Here is a 16573-nt window from a genome sequence, read left to right as displayed (position 1 = left end):
TAAAAGGAACAACACGATCACAAAATGACATAATATCTAAAATATGAATGTAAAAAAGACGTGCAGTTGAACAACATGGAAACAATATCCAGATGCAACTTACCACAAATTGGCGGGGCAGCCTCCCACAAACCATCATTCATACAAACTTGTACATTAACACCGTTTAACGTTGTGCCGACGTTACAGGTATACCTCACTGACGTATGCGTTCCATTTGAACTTAAACTGAACAGTCCAGACGCCGGACTTGTTACTGTTTGACATACATCTTAAAGAAGCCAGTATAGTTTATATTAGTCTAGAACCAGAAGTTTAAAATGTTACTGAACATTTTAAACAGTACATTGCTTTTTGAAAGAAGTATGAAAAAATATGCAGACCATAATGTAGTTTCTTTCTTGTACAATTTATTCAAATACGTACGGAAATAAAATTTTGTATTTTTTAATTAAGAACTATTTTATGAATATGTATACTGATTTTTGGAAGGAATGTCAGGTTATCGTGAGAGCAATGGAAATCGACAAACCTGCATTCTTTGTTAGCGCATTGAGAATAAAAACCTATCAAAGGAAACGTAAGAGACAAAACACTGAAACAGACATAATATCCATTTTATAAAAAAAGGAGATATGCATAGAAATTAGAAAGAGAATATGTCAAAATGTTTGAAAGAACCTTGTAATATCATTAGGTTTAGTGGCAATACTAGATACTTCTAATATAACTTACTACATGTCGGGTCCGTGTTTTCCCAGCCACTACCGTCCGTCTGACAGGTTCTTGCAGACAGTCCATTAAGGGAGTATCCGGTATCACACGAGTATGTAGCTACCGAACCAGTCCCGGATACTGACACATCTCCGTTACTTGGTTGAGCAGGAAAATTACACTCTGTCAAAAGTATACAGATTGGTTTATTCTAATATAATGTAAATCATCAAGCGCTCAAGTTCAATTAAAGACAAGTTCAACCTAAGTTGTTCGGATAATAATTTAATCTGATATTATCTAAAACTAGCACATTTTAATAGGGATCACACGCATGGGTCAAACTTGAATGTCACGAACATTTCAGAAAGTGCATGGACTGACACATAAATTTCTAGTAACCTTGCAACATAAGGAATTTCGTCGGAACTATTTTGTAGATATGGAATTAATAAGAATACTCACTACAAGTCGGAACATCACTGCTCCACGCAACATCAGAACCACACGTAAGAGTAGATTCTCCACTAAGATAATATCCTGTATAAACATGAAAATTTTATGTACACGAGGTCACAAAAATTGCACTGTGTGTATATTATGAACAAAAGGTCGTTGAACACACGAAATATCCCCCTTAATACATGATGTTAGTGACATTTGACCTACTGAGTTTAGTATCAATACAGGTCATCTGTGAATGATGATCAACTTCCCTACCAGGACAAAACATACAGAAGCTATCATCTAAAATGGTCTTACAATTTTGGGCCACGTGATTTTGACCAACTAATCTCAAAATCTATACGGGTCATAAATATATAATATCATATTTCAAAATAATGTGTTTGTTTGATTTTTTCACTATATAAAGGAAATATATCACCAACATGTATATTCATAGAATAACAAATAAATGAATAAAAAGCATGGACGTGCACATGTGTAAACATGAAATAAAACAAATAAATAAAAAAAACACACATCACCATTACACATTGCATTTAAGGCAAGCTTTACGTCATTCATGGTTAGTGTTCATGTCATGTTTGAGGTATATCGTAATCATTGTATTCAAAAATTCGTTCACGTTATATTTTGATACCACAAATGTATCAGATTTATGTTTATTTATATATTGCTCTCCGCGTATAAGGTTTTACTAGTGTATTTTGATGTCGACGTCGTCGGGCGACTTGGCGCCAGAGTATCCGCCTCATGGCAGTACACTGGCTAAATATACGCAAACTCCTCCGATGCAAGCATATCCGGAGTCGTTGTTCTGATAATTACACTTATTTTGGCGTAGATGTTCTCGGCTGAAGATCTTTTTCGTCTGCCCCCTCCTCGCGGCGTTCTACACGACGACGTCTACGTTTCACTTTTGTCGCGTTCCTTTTACATGGCGGTTTCGGTAACTGCACCGTTTTCGGCGGTCAATATGCCGCCATTGTGGTTTAAATCTATTTTTGTTTGTGAACTAGTCTGCTTAGACCTAATTTCTTCTTCTGTTTTGTTAGTTTCCAGTGATGATCGTGATGTTTTTCTCGTCAGTGACTTCGCATTACAAAACGGCTTGGTTTGTTCTAATGATTTTGCAATAAGTAGATTTCCAACTTCTATATCCGTGGACTCATAATTAAAACGGGCCTCATCAACTAAAATAATACATAATAACATAAATAAAGCAGAATCAATACTTATTTATTTATGAGTTTAATATCTTAGATGTCTAATGAAAAGGAAGCAATTTCATACAGAAGTTTCGTTACTACAATACAAAATTGTTCGCTTTTTCTTCAGGAATAAAATATTGGACACAGAGGGGTTTAGAAAAAAAAGGAATTAAGAATGTTTTTAAATAAAACATTCAAAATTGAAATTCATTACCAGACGATTCATTCGGTTCAGATATTGAACATATTCCGCCAAGACAACATAACAAATCAATCAATAATACTTACGAGTGCTTGTCGTTCTATTGTCACTAGAATCAAACACAGTCCCAACGCGCTGACTGACTTTCTTGTATCTCAGGTACCAGCAGATGGACCCGACAATAGAAACTACCAAAATGATAAACACAATGACACAAATAACGACGAACGCTGCTGTTGGTATTGGAAGAACTGTTTGCTCTTGAGATTTACCCGCTCTTGGTGTAGTTATGATAATCAAATCTGTAAAAAGTGAATTTTTATATCAAGCTATGATGATAAGAAAATGGGCATAAAGTCAATGACAAAAGTATGGTAAAATATTATTAACATTTTGGTAATTACAAGTCAATTACACATAAGAGTGCCAATAATCCTTAACTTGCTATTTTTTTCTTAAATGGACTTATCAATCTTCCATATCTGGAACTATCCATTTTTTATTTAGAATATATCTAAATGGAAGTTTGAGACTGGACAGACGACAGAATAGAGCCTAGTTACACTGAACCGTCGTGTAGGCCGTTGACGGAAAGGATTAGGTACATTTGGTGTCGACAGGGTTAAATATGGAAATAAAACACATAAGATCAATGTAATTCATTGTATTTTTGGCAGGTATGCAAACCTCAGATCTAAAAATACTTTATTCTGTAATAAAAGCAGTTTAAAATATGGTTTAAAGATATGGAATTTATCAGAAATAAACAGTTTGGCTTATAGAAATTTACTGAACAACATCCATGACCTTATAAAAAAGGAAATGTTGTTAATTCAAATGAAAGTTTCCTTTTGCAAGGCTTATGCTTTTTCCGTATTGATTGACTTGCAAATGATACAACAAAATGTTTAAAACCACTTGTCCTACACAGTCGATTGTAATAAGTTATGTTGAAAAAATGACAGAAGCTTGTTAGAAGACTGGTTTATACTGGTCCAGAACTTCTGTAAGGTCACTATCCACCAATATGGCTAAAATCGTGTGACAAACCAAACAGAATATATATATATATTTATATACCACATCGAGGCTCTGTTCCATTCCAACCCGTGCCGTCAGATAGACAAAGCCGCTGTTGTGGTCCTACGAGCCTGTAGGAAGGGTCGCACGAGTAATATGCTAGCATCCCGTGGTCGAGCAGGTCGTAATTACCGTTAATGATAGCATTTGGCGGCTGACAAACTGAAATAGAATGCAACAGACATGAATAAAATAAAGATGAGTACATCTTGTATGTTCTTATCAATGCCAAAAATAATTGCAGATACCTTAATACATCTAATCTGTAATGCAATAATTCGTTATATACTACAAAAAAATTATTATACACTGCAATTATTCGATATATGTTGCAATACATTCAATATATTATACGATATATTTAATCTATGCTGATAAACATTCAAATTACGTTGTAACACATTCAGTTTATACTGCAAAACGATCAATCTTTATTGCAAAATATTCAGTCTTAAGTTACAATTCTTCAATCTATGGTACAATGTATTAAACATATGCTGTAATACTTCTAGTATATGGTGCCAAATATATAATTAATGCTGCAAAACATTTATTCTATGTTGCCATACTTTCAATCTATGCTACAATATATTTAATCTATGCTGTAAAAATTTACACTATGATGCAACGAATTCCATCAATGTTGCATATTGCGGAACATTTTATCTATGTTGCAATACATTCATTCTAAGTTGCATGCTAAAATATATTAAACTTATGATGCAATACATTTAATTTATTCAACAAAACCTTTAATCTATGTTGCAATAAATAAAATGTACCAAGTTTGCATCAATACATTCAATGTATTCTGCAATACATTCAATTGATAGGGAATACAACATAAACAGCGATCGATGAGATAGATATGTGATTATAATATGACATTGTTGATTTTTTTTTGAGAAATACATAGCGTAAAATAATTAGAAAAAAAAAACAACCCCAACAAATCGACCCATATTGATGTACAGGTATTTGTCTCAAAGAAAACTAAAATAAAAGTCGAAAACAACTACTTTCCACACAAGGGATATTGGAGGTTCCAGCTTCCATCAGTCAAACACGTGGTGACTCCGACAGACAAAAGGTCATACCCTTGTACACATGAAAATTTTGCACGTATTAAGGTGTGTTTTCTTTGCACAACTTACTATAAATCGAACATTAATGTAGATAGATGAAATGACCGTTTAACATATTTAATTATTGTTGGCCCAAACAATAACGGTGACCCCGTATATTCTTCCCGTTCAAATGATCAATATGGGTTGGGACATTATCCCATACTGGCATAACAAAATCACTTGTAACATATTGACAGAGACTAACATCGGTAGATATTCCTGACAACGAGAATCCCTGGTTACAACATTGCACCAAACAACGCTATTACTAAATGATGCACTTGATTGGTGGAAAATAAACACATTGTAGGGCGCCAAGCATTTAATGCATAACTTTACAGACTAAAAGCCATGGCGCTGCAAACGTTATGCTACATTCACTACTATGCCCTTTCCGTTAGTCTTCGGATAAGGACCTCGAACGCAATAGTATGTTTACACACAACGGATGCGGTATTTTGGTCTAAACTACGCTAAGAAACCTATTATGTAAACAAAATAGTAATTAATGGTGGAGGTTGTTGACAAATTTAGTTAAAATTTTTGTTGTAAAAGTCGACCAAAAATAAGTAAATTCATAGCTACAAAAGAAAACAATACATTATAATTATATTTATTATTATGGTTGAAGAAACCGAAAGTACAAAAAAAACAATATGTTTACATTTATCGGATTCGTTAAAAATTGTACAACAGTTGGCATATCTAAATGATGAATTATTGTCTGACATATTTTCAATCATAAGTGTACTGTAACAGACATTACTTTTCTTTTGGATGTCAAATTTATACATTCGTTTTACATTATCTCTGTTGACTTCAAACCACTTGCCCCTCACTACTGTGGGTTCGAATCCCGACAGGGACTTTGGATTCTTTTATTTGAGGAAGCTATCTAGCTAGCTTACGGAACGTCGGTGGTTCGTTCGTGCCTGAAATAATGCACGGAAGGGCACCTGAGGTCTTCCTCCACCAGTAAAGCTGTAACGTCGCCAAATGACCTACACTGTGTCAGTGTCAGATGTAAAACCCAATCAAACAAACAAACAAACAAACATTATCTCTGTTTCTTTTTATATCTGAAACCACTTGATAGAACTACTTTCAATCCGAATTGTTTCGGAGGTTATTATATATGATAGCTGAGGCAGTTCCGAATGGTTATGCTCCCGAGTTTTGGTTAACGACAAATGTCAAATGCCATTGAATCTTTATTTCAGATAGTTGAATATAATTATATCTGTGTACATGAAAGTATAGAGGAAACACAGGCTAATGCAAATTACTTGATTTCATGTCCGCATATGCAAAACATTGTAAAAGTGATATGAAACGGCTGTTGTTATCTACAGGAATGAAATATATCCAAATACTTCAAAAGCAACAACACGATCACAAAATGACATAATATTTAAAATATGAATGTAAAAAGCACGTGCAGTTGAACAACTTTGACACAATTCCCAGATGCAACTTACCACAAATTGGCGGGGCAGCCTCCCACAAACCATCATTCATACAAACTTGAACGTTAACACCGTTTAACGTTGTGCCGACGTTACATGTATACCTCACTGACGTATGCGTTCCATTTGAACTTAAACTGAACAGTCCAGACGCCGGATTTGTTACTGTTTGACATTCATCTTAAAGAAGCCAGAATAATTTATATTAGTCTAGAACAAGACGTTTTAACTATTACTGCACATTCTAAACAGTACATTGCTTTTTGAAAGAAATATAAAAAAAAATATGCAAACCATAATGTAGTCTATTTCTTTTACAATTTATTCAAATACGTACGGAAATAAAATTTTGTTATCTTTAATTTAGAACTATTTTATGAATATGTATACTGATTTTTGGAAGGGATTTCAAGTTATCGTGAGAGCAATGGAAATCGATAAATATGATAAACAAGATCAACAAGGAAAGGTTGCGTTCAATGAACGCAACCCCCATATGACCCAGCAACAAGAACCAATGGCAAGGAGCCCAGGCGTACCCCAAACAAAAACAGGACAAACCTTGTTATCGTGAGAGCAATGAAAATAGACAAACCTGTATTCTTTGTAAGCGAATTGATAATAAAAACCTATCAAAGGAAACGTAAGAGACAAGACACTGAAACAGACATAATATCCATTTTATTAAAGGGAGATATGCATAGAAATTAGAAAGAGAATATGTCAAAATGTTTGAAAGAACCTTGTAATATCATTAGGTTTAGTGGCAAAACTTGATACTTCTAATATAACTTACAACATGTCGGGTCCGTGTTTTCCCAGCCACTACCGTCCGTCTGACAGGTTCTTGCAGACAGTCCATTAAGGGAGTATCCGGTATCACACGAGTATGTTGCCACCGAACCAGTCCCGGATACTGACACATCTCCGTTACTTGGTTGAGCAGGAAAATTACACTCTGTCAAAAGTCTACAGATTGGTTTATTCTAATACAGTAGGGTGAACGTGTCAGTTTACACGCAAAACGCACGTTACACGCTATACGAACGCACGATACACGCTATACGAACGCACGTTATACGCACGCAAAACGAAACGAAATACGCAGACGCACGCAAAACGATATACGCTAAACGAAATACGCTAAACGATATACGCACGCTAAAACGCACGCAAAATGAACACGTTTCTAAACCTTTATTAAAATATCGTAATCATTTTAAGTTTTTAACAACTTTAGCTACATGTAGATCGTTTAGTGATAAATTTTGATTATCATATATATATGATGGTAGCTAGAAATGTATTTTAAACGAGTTTATGTAAGAACTGAAATGCACTCAACCTAGCACCGAAATTAATTTTTGTCACAGCCTCAACAAATGATTTTTAGAAATATTTATAAGCTATCATGCACTAATATCGAAAGTAAAATAGTTAGGGTAACGTGTTCCTTTTTATGCGCAATCGGATAAAGAACTATCCCTTGCGTTCACTACGTAATCTCTACGTAATAGTCCAACATGGCCGACATTGAAAATGCATTGCAATGTTTCATAAATATACAGTGCTAACAATTAAATTCAGATGGATTTATGAGGCAAATCTATATATTAAGTGAGGCTGCATCATAAACAATCGAACTATATAATCTTGAGTGTGAAATAAAGGAATTAACTATTTTGACAGAAGTCACGAAAACAGATTAAAAACACAGGATTCTACCACGGATAACATTAAGGGAAATGGATAACATTAAAGGAAAAGCTTCCAGAATCAAGGATGATTAAATTGCTGGCACAATACGTAGATTTAAGTTGATGTCCTGTATGTTTCATTGGGACACCGCAATATATACTGTGTTGTCGCCAGTAAAAGCTTCTCAAGACGAAAGTGAAAGTAGAAATAAACAATACTGACATCCAGTGAAATCACTAAAAAAGGTAAATTTTCTAGGGCATTGCAATATATGAGTAGATCTATATATAAATATTAAGAACGCAATTATTGTCGGTCTGAAACTGTAATCGAGAGGAAAAAAATGAGGAAAATAAGGAAACTGGTTGTGATGTTAAGTTATAGGATTTACAAAGACAGCACAACAGAAAATATTTTTCATATCACTTAAAATTGAAATTTATTGACATGCGCTTAATATGTATTAATATGCTTTATCACACACCGGTGCGTGTGTGTGTTTGGGTTTGTTTACCCTCGCCACCGGAAAGAGACCATATGGGCGAGAAACACACCAGTGCCGATTTTGCCACTCAGTAAATATGGTATTGCACATCCGTGCATATAATTTGAAGTGACGTCATTAGCGTTATACAAACATTGTGTAAAGACGCACTAAATGTTAGCGTTATATTATAGGCGCGTAAATGAAAAACTACTCTTATTTCTCTTTAAACGGTCTTTATTTTGTGTATGTGATACAGTAGGGTGAATGTTCCAGTTTACACGCAAAACGCACGTTCCGGAAAAAACGCACGCACGTTACATGCTATACGAACGCACGTTACACACACGCTTTATGAAACGAAATACGCAGACGCATGCAAAACGAAATACGCTAAACGATATACGCACGCTAAAACGCACGCAAAATAGAAAACGTTTCTCAACGTTAATAAAATATCCTTATCATATAAATTTTTAACAACTTTAGCTAGATCGTTTAGTGATTTGATTAAATGATAGCTAGCCATTCATGTATTTTAAACAGGTTTATGTTAACTAACTTATCTTATGCCCCAGGTAAGAGCTGTAATGATATCAATCCGCGAATGCACTCAATTATTACAATACTTAGTATTATTTTTTGTCGGGCAGCCGAAACAAATGATTATTGAAATTATAAGCCATCAAGCGCTAATACATGCATTAAAAATGATTTAACAGGGTCGTCTTTATGCACCTTTCTGAAAAAATACTTTGCTTTATACCAGGAATCTCTTAGATAGATAATAATTACTTCGACACCGCTTCTGGCGTAAACAAAATAAAACGAATGGTAGTAACTTTAGCAAATCAGCGATCAAATTATTAAATCATTTACATACAGGCGAACAAAATTAATACATGACCTTTTTAAATAAAGGAAAACATACATTGCAGACCAGCAGCCCCACATATTTTCCAGACAAGGGCTAAATCTATATGTTTCAGGACTTTACACCTCCTGGACGTTTCGGCCCTGAAAGTTTCAACCTCAATTTTTAACCACCTTTTTTTCAATTTGATAAATATATATAATAAATACCATGCATTATGGGTTATAATATATTCTAACATGACCCGCATTTACCCTATTGAACATAGAAGAACAGAAAGTGTGTGTTATTATGCAACAGATGCACAGTTTGACATTCTATATTTAGACATGTGACGTAATCATTATACACGTGACGTAACCACTAAAAATCTGACGCGTTGAAAATAAGTACGGAAACAAATCAGGCACAAATTTGCTTAACTTTCAAGTACGGTAACATTTATTTGTTGATGTCGTGTTAGAATCGAAATAATATATCCAAATCAGTGATTTTATCGCTTGATAACATCACTTTTTGTCGTTCGAATGTGCATCATTATATCACTCGGGCTACACCCTCGTGATATAATTCCTCGCATCCGAACTCCAATCAGTGATGTTATTGAGCAATAAAATCACTGTTTGGGATATATTATTTCTTAAATGTATATAATATAAAACATACTTGCAAACATGATTGATATAAAAAAGCTTTTCGGTGATATAACGTATAATGAAATTTCCCTGGGAAAATAAATATTAATTTGATTTTTAGCTCACCTGTCACAAAGTGACAGGGTGAGCTTTTGTGATCGCTTTTCGTCCGGCGTCCGTCCGTCCGTCCGTAAACTTTTACTTTAAATGACATCTCCTCATAAACCACTAAGCCAATTTCATCCAAACTTCACAGGAATGTTCCTTTGGTGGTCACCTTTAAAAATTGTTCAAAGAATTTAATTCCATGCAGAACTCTGGTTGCCATTGCAACCGAAAGAAAAAAACTTTAAATATCTTCTTTTAAAAAACCATAAGAGCTAGAGCTTAGATATTTGGCATGAAACATCTTCTAGTGAGTGTCTACCAAGTTTGTTCAAATAAAAGCCCTGGGGTCAAAATTGGCCCCGCCCCAGGAGGTCATTGATTTTCCCTATATGCATATATAGTAAAAACTTAAAAAATCTTCTTTTAAAAAGCCCAATGAGCTAGAGCTTAGATGTTTAGCATGAAACATCTTCTTATGGGTGTCTACCAAGTTTGTGCAAATAAAAGCCCCTGGGTTAAATTGGCCCTGCAACGTTGCAGGGGGGGGGGGTGGGGTTGGGGGGCCTATATACAGATGAGCGACCTCAGGGCCATCATGGCCCTCTTGTTTATATTAGTTCTGAAAAAATTATCAGCTGTAAAACTACATGCATTATTATATTTATTCTTTTTTTTTTTCAAAAAATTAAATTCCATAAAAAGATATTGATAAAATATGTTTTAATATAACAGATAAGAACGATAATTATAGAAGTGTGAAAAGCCTAATGAAATTTTAATGAATTAAAGTGTTATATTAAGAATAAACTTCTATTTTGGGCCCGAAACTGTAAGTGAGAAAAAAATGAGGAAAATGGAGAAACTTGTCAACCTCATGCACCGCGATCCATAAGTGCCAGGAGGGGAGGAGTGTTGGACTCCAATAATTTGTGAATCATGTGTAAACTGTAAAGTATATGGATTTACCAAAAGAGCAGCGCATCAGAAAATATGTTTCATAGTATTGAAATTGAAATTTATTGACATTTTATGCACTATATGTTATAATATGCTATATTATTATTAAGGAACATTAAATGCCTGATACCTTCCTTTTTTGTTACTGTCACAAGTTAAAAAAGAAAGGTGCTGCTTCACCAGGACTTTAACCTGGGACCCTTGGAATACCGTTCCGCCACTCAACCGACTGAACTATATTGTATAAGGCTGCTAACGCATCATCTCCCTATATAGTGAACAGTTCGGAACCATTACATATTCCCCTGCTTTATTGAAATTCGTCCTTGAATGGGTACAGTGAACAATGTGAAATAGGACTTTGAGTTTTATACCATCCATCACAGTCCCCTTTGGAATAGGTGATGGTATGAAACTTCAAGGCCAATTTCACATTGTTTTATTACTAACTGTTGGGAGTCAAATGTCAAAGGGTGAGAAAAATATGCAGCCTGACTGGGACTTGAGCCAGGGACCCCTTGAATACAGTGTCGAAGCTGACTACCGGCTAAGCTATCAGTCTGCTTGCACATCTTCTCCCCTCAATAGTAAACAGTTCTGAGCTGTAAAAATGAAAAAATCAGTTTACAGTATCTTTTTTGTGATTCCATATACCATGCAAGTAATGGTCCCCTGACGGGGAAGGGAACACTTCCTTACTGATAGTGGATCTGAACCCCTCTGTCTGCATTATAGGACATTTGCCATACCTTTTTTTATTTTTCAATGAAATTTGGTGGATTTTTTCCCATATTAATCAAACAGATGTAATTGTTACTCAATATTATAGTAATATGTTGCCTTACTAACTTGGTTTCATTTCCTAGGAGGTTATCAATAAGGTAAAATTACCCCCATTTTCTAAAGATGTAATGTATTTGCTTGAACAAATAGGCATCATAGAAAATTTACCCTATCTTTCTTCATTGTCAATATAATTCAATGGGGTTTTCTTATTTTAGTAAATTAGATGATAGTATAACATTATTTGGCTTTACTTACTTTGTTTCAGTGGCCAGAAGTTTATAACTTGGTAAACTTACCCAAATTTTCAATGATTTGGTGTGGTAAAGTTATTAATAAGGCATAGAAAATTAGCCATTATTTCTTAATTTTCAATGAAATTTGTTGGGATTTTCTAATATAAGTCAATTTGATGTAGGTATAACTTAATATTATAATACTATGTTGCTTATATAACTTGATTCATTTACCATGAGGTTATAATCAGGTAATATTACTCCCATTTTTAATGAATTAGTGTGTAAGCTTGTATAGTTATACATCATAGGAAATAAGCCATAATTTTTGAATATTCAATGTAATTTATTGAGATATTCTTATTTTAATCAATTAGATATGCTTGTTAATTTATATAATAGATTTATGTTGCACTTAAAATTCTGTTTCATTTCCTAGGCTGTTATAATAAGGTAAAAATCCCCATTTTGTAGTGAATTGGTGTTCTATCTTAAGACAGTAAGGTATCTTAGGAAATTTGCAATAACTCTTATATTTTGTAATGAAATTTGGTGGGACTTCCTTACTTTAGTCAATAAGATACGTTTGTTACTTAATATGATAGATTAATGTTCCTCTTATAGCTTTGTTTAATTTCCAAGGCTCTTATAATTAGGTAAAATTTTCATATTTTGTAGTGATTTAGTGCATTATCTTGGACATTTAGGCATCTTAGGAGATTTGCCATAATTCTCATATTTTGTAATTAAATTTGTTAGGACTACCTTATTTTAGTCAATTAGATATGTTTGTTAATTAATATAATAGATTTATGTTATATAAAAAAAATTCTGTATCATTTCCTAAGGTAAAATTACCCGGTGTATCAACATTTTTATGTGGCACTGCTTTCTTTAATAGTTTGGGTCCACATAGAATTTACTATAACATTTATATTTTTCATGGACAATTATTGAAATCTTCTTTTTTAAGTCATCTTATTAAAGCTTTTAATTAATAAAGTTTTTTTGGATTGAGTTATCAATTACATTACTTTTCATATGGATCTTGTATTATGCTCTTTTTAATGAACTGACCTACCTATGAAGCATAAAATTGATATTGTAGGAAAATTAAAATTACAATCAATTGAAATTGTACAGGTCCCAAAAGATATATTAGTATGCAAAATGGGTTTTTGTAAATTTATATAAATACATAGGTGATATTTAAGTATATTATAGTTAGAATTTTATCAGTTATGAGGTTTATAACTTACTTGAGGGAAGTTAAACAAGTGACTTGGGACTACAGCATACCTATCTAACTCAGCTGAGAAAAATCTTCAAAGAATTATATGGTTATATATGGAAAGGTTATATACTTTTAAGTTAGCAAAGGGCCACACAGGCTCATCTCGGGTATCTCAAAGGGGTATAATGTTAAGTACATGTAATGATTACGGATTGATACACCTAAAAAAGTGATTTTAGATAATATACAGAAAAAAAATCAAGAAAGCTATATATGTTTATCAAAGTGGGTTATATTATGGACCTCATATAAGATTAAGATATATTTGAGCCGTGTCACGATAAAACCAACATAATGGGATTGCGACCAGCATGGATCCAGACCAGCCTGCGCATCTGTTCGCTATCAGTGTTTACGGTTTGTAAGTGAACAGTAAAAGCCCAGGCCACATACAAAAATAGTAGTGTATGACTTGATTATGAGCTGTCAGATAGGGGAATTTTGTAAAGGGTGGCTTAGCATGACTGTTGTGATTACATGTCTAAAAAGTACAACATGGTATATATTAGCCACCATAGAATTTTTTATCTAGAAAAAAATCTAGCTATTTTTATTTGTACAAAAATATAGAAATAGTACAATGTACAATGTATAATTATTAAAATGTTCACTATACATGTACAAATAATGAAACTATTAACAAATGTTGGTACAGCTGCGGTACAGTATTTAGAGGGTCACGGGTTCGAGTCCATGTCAGGATGCACTTTTTTCTCACCCTGTGACTGACATACATTTGTATAGCCCAGCTAGAAATTAATTCACAATGCTAAGTAACCCTGGGAAATTTGAAGAAATATTTGCATACACAGTAGGTTTATAACTATTCAGTATTTAAACAAGTAAAACGTGTAAGCGGCCGAATAGCTCAGAGGAACTCAAGAGCCGCGGAATCGTATTCCGAGTGTCAGGGGTTCGAGTCCCTGCCAGGCTGTTACATATATCAATATAAATCTGTCAAGAAAAATAGGAAGGAACTGTCTAAAATAGTTATCACCCTAAATAGTATTCGGATAGAATTAAAATTAAATTAAAAATTAAATTCGGACAGTCTTTGATGAAATGTCAGAAGATGAACTTGTAAAGGGGGTGGGGTGCTAGTCTGATTACCATCATTTGATGTCTGACGAACTTCATATCTAATATATATTGGTACGCATATAAACACCTGTTTGCTGAATTGAATATCAAAAATGTTGCAATTAATTAGTAATTATATCTTATGCGTATGTAAAATAGGATTAAAACTCAAACTAATAATCTTCGGCGTAAAGCATGTAGAAATCTGACCAGTATTCACCGCGAGGTCACAAACTTTAAAACTTTAATGTAAATATCACAATAATACTTCTTTATATAATATTTCTATTCTTTGACAGGGACACAGAACATCTCTTACATGTTTAAGAAACAAGAAATTTACATAATATATCTAAGTTATTCTTTTACTTCTCAATAGTAAGTTAACAGACGCAAAACGCTTAGACGAACGCAGACGCACGCTAAACGTTTCTGGGGATAAGAAACGCACGCTTTCAGACGCACGATAAACGAAAAACGATACACGGAAAACGATAAACGTTAAACGCTTGTAAACGATGCACGCTTGAGAAAGCATTTCAGCAAACGCACGTTGCACGCTATACGCACGCACGTTACACGAAAAACGGACGCACGAAAAACGCTATTTTTGACAACCGAAACGTTCACCCTACTGTATAATGTAAATCATAAAGCGCTCAAGTTGAATTAAAGACAAGTTCAACATAAGTTGTTCGGATAATAATTTAATCTGATATTATCTAAAACTAGCACCTTTTAATAGGGATCACACGCATGGGTTAAACTTGAATGTCACGAACATTTCAGAAAGTGCTTTAACTGACACATAAATTTCTAGTAACCTTGCGACATAAAGAATTTCGTCGGAACTATTTTGTAGATATGGAATAAATAAGAATACTCACTACAAGTCGGAACATCACTGCTCCATGCCACGTCAGAACCACACGTCAGAGTAGATTCTCCACTAAGATAATATCCTGTTTGACAGCTAAATGTTGCTGTTGTAACGGAACCGGTTGTTGTCACTGTAAGTGTACCACTTTCCGGATCAGACAAATCCGGACATGTTACTGTAAAGAAATATTTTACAAGGTACAATGAAAATTACTAATGCAAATCTTTCTAACGTTTGTATCCTATTATTTCTTTTAAGTTTTTTATCTGTTTTCCCAAAAGTTTTACAAGTTAAAACAAAAGCATCAAAAGACATATTTGATATTACTAACATATTAAACACATTCCAAACAATTCTTGCGAGTAACAATCTTTTCAGCTAATAAATAATGCAGATGGTTTGTGATACGCGCATTTTTATCTTAAACATTTTGTTTAGTTTTTGTCTGTATAAAGTAAATATTTAATTATTTTTCAGTTCGACAAAATAAACATTTCTGAGCCACAAGTATAAGCACATAACATAAGTTCAGTATCACGACCAAGGAAGAGTTAAACGTCGATTTACTAACAGCACGTTGGTGCAGTAAAGTCCCATGATCCATCGCTTCTGCACGTGATAAGGGACATACCATATAACGTGTACCCGCTGAAACACGTGTATGTTGCTTGCGTGTTTATACCATTCGAAGTCATTGCTACAGTGCTGGCCCTAGGTGAGGACAGAGTCGTACAGACATCTAAAGCAGATTGAAAATATAGACATTATTTACAGCTTGTAATTCAATTGACAAAACTATGAAATGCTTAAATGCTTTGGAAATCTGTTTAGCAACGTATAACATGTATGTATCTTTCTTATTTTTAATGACAGATACCCATTTGCTAAATATATTGTATACTTATCGTATGTTGTTTAAATAAATATGATGCAATAAAATAATTAGTTTGTATTCGTGAAAAATTATAATTCTTGAACAGCAAAGCAGTAGTTTCTTGGTTTAAGAGAAATATTTTGATTATTGTTCACCAAGCAATAGCCTAGCTACACACTGGTTTCTAGATTCGTAACTGGAGACATTATAGTTCTATATTTAGGTAACCCGACAAAACACATGGCGGATAACTTGCCCCATAGGTGCCCTTTTTGAGGTCTTTTTTCGTCCATTTTGTTATCACGTGATAGGGAATTCCATAATCGGATTGGTTTAAGGCAGGCGGTGTACAGTTAGAAATGGTCAAATCTTATTAAATGTAAATTTCACCGTCCAGGAACAGCA

General features: G+C 33.9%; 1 protein-coding gene across 1 annotated transcript; it reads right to left on the bottom strand.

Moving 5' to 3' along the window:
- Window positions 1–1570: 1570 nt before the first annotated feature.
- On the bottom strand, window positions 1571–16036 carry LOC132741226 (sushi, von Willebrand factor type A, EGF and pentraxin domain-containing protein 1-like). The gene is made up of 7 exons (XM_060729355.1): window positions 15866–16036; window positions 15302–15469; window positions 7062–7223; window positions 6278–6445; window positions 3673–3834; window positions 2679–2894; window positions 1571–2372 (listed from the first exon to the last, which is right to left on the bottom strand). The coding sequence occupies exons 1-7, from the start codon at window positions 15987–15989 to the stop codon at window positions 2113–2115; spliced, it is 1260 nt and encodes a 419-aa protein (XP_060585338.1). The 5' UTR covers window positions 15990–16036; the 3' UTR covers window positions 1571–2112.
- Window positions 16037–16573: the final 537 nt, after the last annotated feature.

This window comes from Ruditapes philippinarum, unplaced genomic scaffold (genome assembly GCF_026571515.1).
Source record: "Ruditapes philippinarum isolate M1 unplaced genomic scaffold, ASM2657151v2 ctg17360_1_1_1_1, whole genome shotgun sequence".
NCBI classification, from domain to species: Eukaryota; Metazoa; Mollusca; class Bivalvia; order Venerida; family Veneridae; genus Ruditapes; species Ruditapes philippinarum.
The sequence above is the reverse complement of the archived record's forward strand: the minus strand, read 5'-3'. Positions and strand labels throughout refer to the sequence as shown.